The sequence below is a fragment of the Dioscorea cayenensis genome, chromosome 18 (genome assembly GCF_009730915.1).
Source record: "Dioscorea cayenensis subsp. rotundata cultivar TDr96_F1 chromosome 18, TDr96_F1_v2_PseudoChromosome.rev07_lg8_w22 25.fasta, whole genome shotgun sequence".
Lineage (NCBI taxonomy): Eukaryota > Viridiplantae > Streptophyta > Magnoliopsida > Dioscoreales > Dioscoreaceae > Dioscorea > Dioscorea cayenensis.
The window spans coordinates 4,835,242-4,847,124 of NC_052488.1; the positions used below are offsets into that span (position 1 = coordinate 4,835,242).

The 11,883-nt window shown below is 36.0% G+C and overlaps 1 protein-coding gene across 1 annotated transcript; it reads right to left on the reverse strand.

The window, feature by feature from the left end:
- Window positions 1–670: 670 nt before the first annotated feature.
- LOC120282215 (putative 1-phosphatidylinositol-3-phosphate 5-kinase FAB1C) lies at window positions 671–9,586 on the reverse strand. The gene is given in 13 exon segments (XM_039288975.1): window positions 671–1,142; window positions 1,144–1,278; window positions 2,466–2,732; window positions 2,826–4,376; window positions 4,502–4,663; window positions 4,837–4,963; window positions 5,044–5,375; window positions 5,464–5,793; window positions 5,890–6,291; window positions 7,319–7,663; window positions 7,762–7,915; window positions 8,034–8,789; window positions 8,877–9,586. Coding segments are annotated over 13 exon segments (5,142 nt in total). The 5' UTR covers window positions 9,287–9,586; the 3' UTR covers window positions 671–971.
- Between the last annotated feature and the right edge of the window lie 2,297 nt (window positions 9,587–11,883).

Here is an 11,883-nt window from a genome sequence, read left to right on the forward strand (position 1 = left end):
GGAAAGAAACCAAAGAAATGGCAAATAAATAAATAAATTTAATTTTTCAACGCATCTCACGTGTTTCCATCCTGACTCCCCCCGTAAGATTAATTATCATGTGGCGAAGAGGATAAAATGGATCAATTAAATAAACTATCATATCCTATTGACTCACCAAATAAAAAATAATAACATAATATGATAATCTATTCTATCCTATCATCGTTATCATGTTCACCATATAAGCCCTTAATTTCAACTCAATTATGCATATATATATATATATATATATATACTAAGTCCTAGGAAAAGAGCTTCCACTCTAGATCACGCCATGATCTTTATTATTACATTAATTGAATAAAATACCTCCTGTTAATTATTAAGAATATTTAGCATATATTAGTTAATACATGAAAACTAATAATATACTTGGAAGACCCATACCATAAACTAAAACTGGTTTAAACCATGGAAGAGAACTCTTCCGCAAACGAACATTAGAAACAATAAAGCAGATACAGACAGGACATCATTCATTCCTCATCTGCATTAAAAATTTTAGGAATTTTTAATTTACTTTGTCATCTCTGATTCTTAACTTTCATTCAACAATAACTCACAGCTCTGATTGGCTGACTTGAACAAATGATTCAAGAAGCATAGCGAGTCTAAACCGCAGCCAAAGTCAGTGAATGACGTCCTATTTTGCTGTTCAGCAGGTCAATATATAGAATCTAAAGAAGATGTATATCAACAAAAGAGTCCACAAAAGAACTGACATCAAACACCATCATAAATCCCGGCATTTTGAGTTTCACAAAACTAGCTATAATTCCAAGCTTTGATCGCAATCTAGTGAGCCTATCAACACTGGCAAAATGAACAATTGAATTGGATAGATGAAATGTAAAAGAACAAAACAGAAACGGTGAGATTGATTCTGTTCTCTTTCAGTAAAGCTTCTACTATTTACCAATGGAACATTGCTATTTGCTGCCTACTGCTGGTAGGTAAAGGAAACCCAAAATGAGGATGAGTTCAAGAAGACCATTGATCAGGGAGTGTGAGAAAATAATTCGACATTGCCTTTCTAAACCTCTTCTTGTACTGCATTGGAGATATAACAGTTGGTGCTGTGTTTCTTGAGCCGCCAAGCAAAGCATTGGTCTTCACCCATGTCTCCAGGTGCTTGTCCCAAGTATACTGCCGTATAAAATCGATAATTCCTATTACCAGTTCTTTCCTTTCCTCATCGATGCCAACTAGTAGTGAGTAGTCCATGACATCAACAGACTGGAGAAGAAAAAACATATTAATCCGCAATACAAGATGTAAATTCCAAGTAAACTGATGCAGCATTAAGTCCTGTAGATAGATTAATGTAATGTAACACACTATCAATCGTCGGAGAGGTCCATGGTTATGAATCGGCTAATTCTACACTAGAAATATTAAACTCCCGGTCTTGTTCAAGATGAACAAGAAATAAACAAAAAAGTTTGGAGTGAGGGAAGAACATGTTTCCATCTTGCCTAGAGAGTTAAATGAAAATACATGTGTAAAATGGCCCGATTCTGAGCTTGGGAATTATCATGCTTTCAATAAACACAAATGAAAAAAATACAGAATCTCCACTTGATTGTAGGCAACAAGGGAATTTGATATATATACCAAATTGAAAAATGAGAATACATTAGTATCAGATCATGGTTGACATGAGATAAGAGAACAAGACCATAGTTACAGAATCTCCACTTGATAGTAGGCAACAAGGGAATTGATGTATACACCAAATTGAAACATGAGAATACATTTAGCATCAGATCATGGTCGACATGAGATAAGAGAACACTACCAAAGATAAATATTTTTATTTGGTGATAAATATTTACTAGCAATGAGAGGAGAATGGTTGACATGAGGAAGAAAAAAGACAACCAATGGCACAACCTTATATTGGTAATAAACATTTACCAGCAATGAAAAGAGAGGAGTTGAGTGAGCAACCGTCTAAATAATTTTGTTGCATAAAAAGTAGTATACGTTTATTCATATGACAAGTTCCTTCATGAAATTAAGTAATTTGCAGAATTTCCTAGAATTGGTATTGTTGAGAGTCAGATCTAGGGTGAAGGACACTTAGCGAGTAGAACAGGCTACAGAGTTTCATATAGATAAATTGATCAGAAACAGTAAAATGTAGAAATATATATAATCTTACACATGGATGACGCACCAAATTAAATAGATAGAAAATAATGAAGCAAAGTAAAACAAAAAAATAATGAAGCAAAGAGATTAATGAAGTCGAGAAATTCTGAATATACAGCCCATGCAATTCACACATTTGCATCAAAAGTACCCTTTCAAACTAGATAGAACTGAAGAAATTATTTTTATGTCTTGTTCTCAATAAATTTGAATAGTAAGGACAATCTAAATCACCATGCATGAAAAATGATGAGGGATGAAGTTCATACCGCAAGAAATGAAGTATCATTCCAAACAGCTCTCTCCAAGCATCTCTTAGCCCTGCTTCCAAGAAAAATTGGTTTCGTGCGAAGTGTCTCCAAAAGATTCAGATCTAACATAACTTTGTTTTCTCCAGAAGGATCAGGATTAAAACGGGCCCGTAATGATCCTTTTAGATCATAGACCCTAGATATATTCCTCCTAAAGAAAAGATTTTCCATCACCATCAAATCCATTTTTACTTCACGCCCACCTTTCAAGTTCTTGGCAGTCACCTGGTTCACAAGAAAGTTGTGAATATTAACTAATCTATAAATGAAGTTGTGCACCAAACACATGTAATTGACAGAAACTAGAAAATCACCAACCTGATAGACACCAAGGACTTTAGCAAGGCAAGTTGGGCTTCTGGAATTTATTGCATGCATCAAATACTTGAAGTATTGAGGAGCAAATGTCAGAAATGATTCTAACTCTGTTTTCGTCACCTGCTTTACGATGAATCTGTCATCCCATGATTTGGCAAAATACACATTGCTCTTACCACCTTGCGCATTCCATCTCCTGCAGCGACTCAGGGAGCGAATATAATCCTCTTCATTAGGGCAGCTCTTTTTCCTAAGGGCATCAAAATGCCTCGCAAAGTAACAAGTGACAGAAAACTTTGCTTTATCAGTTGTAAATGAGGGTCCATCATCAAAGAAACTTCTGAAATGAGGCTCTCTTTGATCTAATATGTCAGCAGGTAATGCATGGGGCCCACTGTGAGATCCATAACTCTGAGACCGGGGGTCCTCAAAACGTGACTGCTTCGGAGACTGGTGAGGTGTCTGTATAATATTGCCTTTCTCATTTGCATTCAAGCCATCAAGATGATCTGACTTGCTTGTAATGAAGTCAGTGTATTCTTGCGAATGGATTGCATAAGCTATTACACTAGTGAGCTCATCATCATAAATTGCAATGACCATATCATCATGGTCTGGTTGAGGTAGTAGCAGTCGAGTTCCCTCACTTATCATACGGAGCATTGAAGAGAGATATTGAGGGCTATGCCCCTTAAAGGCACTAAATTTTTTAACTTCTTTAACAGACCTTTGCGCATAGATAGTTTGCATGTTCTGAGTTTCCTTAGCAGCCCTTGGAAAATCTCCAGAAATATCAAATGACTTTACCGGAAACAATCGCGCTGAAGCAGGAGACAATCCGCCATGTATTTTTCTCAACCCAGAATCAAAGGAATAAACTCTAACTGTTCTATGGCGGTGGCTATCCAAGAAGCTTCCAGATCCAACTGGCACAGCCACTGAACCATCTATTGATGGATCTTTACTTGTCTGGCCAGTTCCAGTCCATGCTAAATCAATTTTTTCAGATAAATTACATCCAGGTGATGGTAGTCTTCCAAAGGAGGATGCATCACAGAAGGCTTCAGAACTGCCATTTCTTAGATCAGATGATACATGCTGACCAGACACCAAGCTGAGAACAGTCTGACACGAATAACTCTCATCAGATTCAATTGACAGATCCATTTCAACAACACTGTTTGATTTACACTCCAAAACCTGCAAGTTACGCTCGTCATGTTGCCTTGACAACAGTATCGTCCGAGGGCTTACCTCCAAAGCCAATGACTTTGAAAAATTATCCTCAAGCGGATTGCAAGGCCTCCCTTCTTCACTAAATGATCTAGTACCACATTCTTTCAGCTTGTTATGGCCTGATATCTCCAAAAATTGGGAATCAACTTTGCCACTAGAACTTTTTGAATTAGCAAATGAGTTCAAAAGAAAGAGGCGGCGATCCCACAGGTATGAGTCAATAAGAAGGGAGCGTCTCAGGCGATTAAGTTGTAGGATATCTTGAGTTAAGTGAACAGGTATGTTATCATATATTGCTGTTGTTTGCAACATGACCTGTAATTATATAGAAAAAGGACCTGTTAAAATCAGAATCATACAGGTTCTCAGTTGATCACCATAATTTTTCCCTATAACAAACCCAACATATATTGAGCAAATAAAACTGCAGAGATACTCACGTTGTAATCATTTCTTTCTTTTTTCAGCAAACAATTCAACTCTGAAATGTGATTTTGGATGCTTGCTCTAATAGGTTGACACTCAAATGTTTTAATTTGTTGTTCAAGATTGTAAAGTGCATCAATAACTTCTGAGTGTAGGAACCCCACTTTACTTGAAATCTGTTCGAGAAAAAGAAGTGTATAAAGTAGAGAAAAATATTGCAATACAAGAGTCAAAATAATGATTTTATTAGAAAAATAAGTAGCCTTTTGGAAATCTAAAAACAGTTCTGTTAAAGAATGGAATATCAATAAGCACAGTTCAAGTATATGAGTTTAATTTAATAATTGACCTCATTTTCTTCTCTTTTGATCCATTCTTCATGGCCATCACAAGTGAAATCCATCAATGAAGGTGGTAAATGAACAGATAGTATATTCACGGGAGCATACCGAAAGAAAGCGACCATGCTTCCACACCTAACAAAAAAAGAAAAAAACTAAAATGAAAACATAAAGATAGATGCCCAGGAAGATATTTGTAAATATCAACCACATACCCATAAAAGCGAAGGCAGTCCCGCTGAAGGGAATGACCACAACTTGCAATGCGGTTAGCAGTTGTGTGATTTGAAAAACTAAGCTCCAAAAATTTCCCAAAAGAAAGACCCCATGCAGCATCAGACATGATGACTCTAGGTGCAGCAGGTGGGACTCCATCCTTATATTCACACTTGAGGCATCGGTGCCACATCCATATCTTTCCATCACGTTCACCAGGTAGCTTCATAAAAGATAGTCGCTTGACATTAATGGAAAGACAACCATGCTGGTGAGTGTAACATCGGACATGGGCTTCTACTGGTTCTTTACAAGATGGGCAAGAAGATTTCTGATACAAAAGAATGATAAAAATAAGTAAAAATGGATTAATGCCAGAGGTATCATCATAAAACTATATCAGAAATAAGGATGTTTACCTGACTAAATAAATCATCACGCAGAAACCTCCCTAATGGCTTATCAAAATTACCATAATATTTGATACGGAAAAGCTGAGGTCTCTCACAAACGGTGCCCTTTAGCATACAACTGCTTGATAAGGAGACCAGGATGCTCTGGTTACTGTCAGAAGTAGAAAAAAAATCTTGTGTGGCCTCATTCCTATCAAGTATGCCTGAATTTTTTTCCTCAAACGATTCTAGGTTCTCAAGAGTTTTTAACACAGTTTTTTCTTTATCTGGCAACTCCAGCTGATGACCTTCATGGTCTCTCATATCAGCTGAGAAATATGAGTTACTCCATTCAGTCTGGGGGGAATGGCAATTTAATGCATTAGGCTCATGTGTAGATACATCTGCTGAAAATTCAGCAAGGAAATTAATACTTTTTTGAGAATTTCTTACATCAGCAACTATACTAGAGTTCTTTTGATCAGAGGCAACTTGCAGCTTTTCCTGCCCAGAACAAACACTCAATACCTCTGCATTTCCAGATGACATATCAGAGCATTGAAAATCATGCTTCCCGCCAAATCTCCACCAAGAATTAGCTCCTTGATCATCTTCTCCCACAGCTTCAAGCATATAAGGATCCTCTGAATTACCAGTCATTGATATACAAGTGTCCACATTCACCACCTTTGCAGGTAGAACCATTGGAGCTCTCAATGGAGTTTCAGGAAGAGATGCACCCTCGTCAACAAGGAAAGAAGTCTCACGTGACAGATGATAAGCTGCAAAGCTTGCATATTGAACAACATGTTTAAGTCGTTTCAATTCATCTTGAGATGCTCCCTTTAAAAGAACCTAAATGAATGATTCTTAATCAATCAGCAGCACATCAAACATATTCAACATGTTACTAAACGATCCCCTAAAACAATAAGATGACCAAATACGTCATCAGTAATATTAAAGATCTGCTGAACCAACTACAAGACTAATGATACGGCCCAAGTGCAGAAAATAATTTCCTATAACAGGGAAGTTCACCAATGGTAATTACATGCATATAACAAATGAAAGTGGTATTCCAAAAAAAAAAATTATTTCTTATATATTTACAAAAATAAACAAGATAAATATGCCCAACACTGAAGCCTGGAACAGAATCAATAAAAAAATCATGAAATAATAGAAAAATATTGTCATGATTAAATCCTGTAAAGTTTCTTCATAAGGAGACCTTGTTATAAAACAATAGAAAAATAATAAAATTTTCTTATCCATGCACAATATTACATGAAGTCGACAAGAACTAAGATGCAGGATATTATACCGAAAGTTATGTATGATGACACAAATGAAAAGCCCTCAGTGCTTACTACTTTTGGAAGTTGAAGCATCAAAATATTGGGCTAGCTTAGTGGGAGCAATGATACTGGGAGCTGTTTACAGTTTTTCAAAGGAATTAAGAATATCAATTTTGAACAAGCCAATGTTGATGATGAACAAGGCTATAGTGACAAAATAATGAATATTAATTAAAATGATAAATGGTCATGACCAACAACAAAATAGTTAAACTATCATCCAATGAGAGACATAAAAAGGCTTTACATCCCATTATTTGCCAAGATATATCATATATCTAGTGAATGATATAATACATTCCATGAATTTACCCAAAACTCAACCAACACATAACAATAGATGGAGGGTGATGACTGATAACAGGAGCCTTGATGCAAATGTAGGGGCTTTGTAAGGGAATACAAGATTGGTAAAGTTTGCAGAGGCACATGCATGCCAAAACACAAACAACTTCAATAAATCTACACAAACAACTTCAATAAATCAAGAAAAGATAACAAGGAGGGTCAATCATTATTACCGTGCATCCTAAACGCCTTGGACAGCCTTCAAAGAACATCCATGTCTTCATAGACCGCTTATTTAGAGGTTCACCTTGTGGGCAGTGTTCAAAAACTTTAGCAATTCGAAAAATTTCACATTGACCCAGTCTTGCTGAAGCAATATCATCAATTGACGGGACAATCTCAGCACCAGTGCATCTAGAGATCCTCTCCAAAAGAGGCCGCTTAACATTCAATACTAAAGATATTTCCTTCTTCAGCAGATACTCTTGAGCATAGGATGATACACTTTTTTCAACCAGAAGAATATTCGGCCGATGAGCCTCTATTTTGGCAACAGCTATTTTTAAGTGATTAATTTCCTGTGGAGACAACAAATTTAGGGATCTCGTCATGAGACAGGAATTGAAACATATTAAATGATAGTGAATATAAGTTGAACAAAAAAAAAGAATAACACCTGTTCAAGAACAGCATTTATTGAAGCCAATTTATGTTGAACCTTTTGGTACTCCAAGGATCCTCCCAAAATCAAGATCCTAGGATTTTTGTGTTGAGAAATCATCCGTTTATGGCTTATATTCTTTGTGCAAACTACTCCCTTGATAAAACAACTGCCGATTGAGTTCAATTTCATTAGTGTTTTGCAGGAGATTATATAAAAAAGATATGCTTTTCGAAAGGTATCATAAAGCACATAACAATTCACAAGTAGAGCAAAACAACATATACCTATCACTTGGACTTCCAGATGCCAAGCACTTGACCTTCACATAGTTTCCAGGATCCATACTTCCACCATTGCTAGTGTCAGGCTTCACAAAATGCGCAGCCAGCCATGCCAGAGAAGAAACAATCCCCAGCCATCCCAAGCCACCACTCTCACTATCAAAATGAATTCCTTCTGCTTTTAATAATTGAGAAACAAGAGCCGTGAAGTGCCCATGAACAGCACTCGTCAAAGCCTCTTTGTTTGATCCATTAGCTCTCTCTTTCATTTTAAAAGCATCAGTATCAAAATCACTTGATGAGAAAAGCTTGCCCGATTCACCGACATCATCATCCTCATCATCATACTCAAAATACCCATTTTCTGCATCTCCATATTCTTCTTCAGGCTCTGGAGGATACCAAATGCGCCCGTTGTTTTCAAAATCCAATGGTTGCTGATCCTTCTGCCCTTCATCACTCTTATAAACTGACAAATTACCGTAAGAACATCGATCATCGGACTCCACTCCAGGCTTCCTTAAATGAGCTGAAGTATCATGACCCGAGACAGAATTCTTCACAGGACTATAATCCCCTGGATCTCCAAGTCTGCCAGGACTATCAAAGGGGCTCGAAGCCACAGACTTGAAGCTACAATTCTCATAACCCAAATTTACACTACTAGCATCTACATCAGAAGAGACATCCTGTGAGAAATCACTCATAGGACTCGAGAAATGCTTCCCGTTCTCTTCCGCATCTTCATCCTCATCACTTCTACAATCAATCAATTACCAATGTTTTCAACAAAATATCATCAAACATTAATAATTGAGTATACAAAAAGATCTATAAACATATTACCTGCAACTAGAGCAACAAGAGTGCAGAGAACGACCTTGCTGCTGCTGCTGCTGCTGCTGCTGCTCCATTAATTGAGCAAACCTGCTATTTTTAAACCTCAGCTGCGGACACTCCGGCACAGTCTGCGGACACACCGGACGGACAACAGCAGTCTCCATATTACCAACAGACTGGAAACAAAAAGCACAGTACTTTGGCTGCTGATCAACCCCACCGCTCTGCATGCATTTTCTACAGAACAAGCGCCCACAGCAACGACAAGAGAATCCTTTGGCACCAGGCCCCAATCCAAGTGAACACTCAGAGCAAGAAGGCAATGAGTCCATCACCAGAGCTCCAGCAAACCTACCGATCCAAGATCTCACTCTTCTCACCACCAGATCAAGAACTGAACTTTCACCAATTCCCATACATTAAAAACACTGAAAACTACAACAAACCTATACTTTTTCTTGACTCTTCCTCCGCAAAAAACAACGAACAATCAAGAAAAACACAACCCAAACAGACTTAAATCCTCCAAAGAACTAGCAAAACATCTTCGAAGGATTGCCTTATATACAACACAAACTCTAAAACCCAACAAGTCTATACTGAAGAAAATCAAAGAAAAAAAAAACCCAAAAAACAGAAGAATCAAAACACCAAAACATCAACCGATGCCGGATTGTTCAAGAATCCTTTCAAGAAGGTCTTTGACCATAAGTAACCACAATCAAAGAACGACAACGGACTAAATGGAAGCAAGAGTGAGAAGAAGAAGGATGGAAGGAGAGATGGTAGCACTGAGACGGGAGGAAGAGAGGGCGGTGATGGCAGAGCAGCAGAAGAACCTCACCATCTTCGCATCAGAAAGAGATGCAAAGAAGAACTTGAGAAGATAAATAAAAGGAAAAAACAAGGGGTTTATTGCAAAGATATAAGAGGAAAGGGATGGGTGGCCGCCTTCCCTTTTGTTAGGGGGGTGATTGAAAGGAAATTTTATAATAATTGTTTATTATAAAGGGGTGTATTTGCAAAAATAAAGGGACTGATGTGAATTTTTTTTTGGTTTGGTGGACCGAAAGGGGTAGGAATGATGTGTCATGATCCATGATGGATGTCAATTTTTTTTTTTTTGTAATTTTCGTAATTATATTTAAATTAATATCTAAATTACCAATAAGTCCCCCTGATATTTCCGATTTTATTAAATTGATTTTTTTATATTTCCAATTACAAGAAAATTCTATATCTGAGATTAGGAAAAAAAATTTCTTAAAAATAAAAGGGTAAAATTGAGATTTCAATTTATAAAGCAAACAATTGATCTTATTGGTTAAATTTTGGAAAAAGATATTTTATTATCATTAAAAAAAAATATCTAGGGATATGTCTCTCAGTTAACATGTATTAATTTATTTATTATAAAAATAATAAAAATAAAAGGGTTGAGATGGGAGGCGGTTTGGTGAAACCGAAAGCGGGAATGTGACATGGTGGATGATGGATGGCATAAGCCGCATAACTGTGTTTATAATTAAATTAAATTATAAATTTATTTTTATTATTTATTTATAGATTTTTTTTAATGTCCCATATTCCTCAAAATTTTGGTTCTATATCTATTTGGTCATCAAATGAATTAATTATTTTAGCATTTTATTAATGAATATGTTAAAATTAAAATATTAATATATATCTAAGTATATCAATATTATTTTTTTGGGTAATTTGAAGTTTTTATTTTTGTCTGATTTGTGTTAATAAAATAGAATAATTTTTATTAATTTTTTATTTGGCAGAAATATTTAAAAAAATTATATAAGAGAAAAACAAAAAGAAATTAAAATAACAAATATAGTGAAAAAAAAAAAAGAATGTACATTTATTATTAAAATTTAAGATGATATACTTGAACTTTATGTTTTTATTATTAAAATTTAGGATGCACATTGTATTTAATGATATTTATTATTATTTTAATATTTAATATAAACAATAATGTGTATTTATGTAAATCACTAAATTCTTTAATTATAGTATATTTGTTAATGGAATTTCTTTTTCTTTTTTTTTTCTTTTCTTTTACATTCAGAAACTTTGTGACATGTGCGGGTTATTTAAGTAAAGTGGAAATTGCCAAAAAAACCCTTTAAGTTTGTAAAATTGCCAAAAACACCCCGTTAGTTTTGCAATCCCCAAAACCCCTCCTTTTTAAAAGTCTATGTTTTTTTCAAACCCCCAAACCCTCTAGAACGGATGTGAGCGGAGTGAGTTTCAAATTTTTTGACTGAAAATGCCCTTGCAGTGGGGAGTCGTGGGCTGCAGACCCATCTCGGCGATTTGAGAGAAAGTGGGGGTTTTCCGTGAGGGTAACCCCGAGAGGCAATTTATTGGAGCCAGTTTAATTGCTTTTTCTCAACTCACGTCTTCGACTTTTTCCATTTCGAGTCGTCTCCGAGTTGTCTCTCACGCGAAGCCTCTGTAATTGGCATTTTATCGCCTTTTTCCCTTTCCACCCGGTATCTCGAAGGAGAAGTCCCCAGCAACTAGTTGGCATTTCATCGATTCTGCAATCTAAGGTATTGAGTATGGTTTTATGTTAACTGCTCATTCAAAGAAAGATTTTTTTCGGTTTTGTTTTGTGCTCCTGTTTTTTGTTGGAAGATATTGAAGTCTGCAGGGGGATTTCTCGGCTGGGGTTTTGTTAGTCTGCAGGGAGATTTCTCGGCTAGGGTTTTGTTTTGTTTTGTTTTGCATTTTCGTATGTATACACTATCGAAATAGTTTTTTCGATTGTTATGATTTGTGTAATATTTATAATGTACATTTCCGCTTTCGTTTGATATGGTTGCAGCTTTTACTAAAATGAGGTTGACGTTTAAGAAATGAGATGTTACAGTTTAACATTTGTTGTCTCTGTTTAAGTATTATCGTCTCTGTTTAACAAAATGGGTCTCTGTTTAACATTTTATATCTCTGTTTAATAAGCGAGAGTTCTACCGTTTAAAACCTTATATTTCCG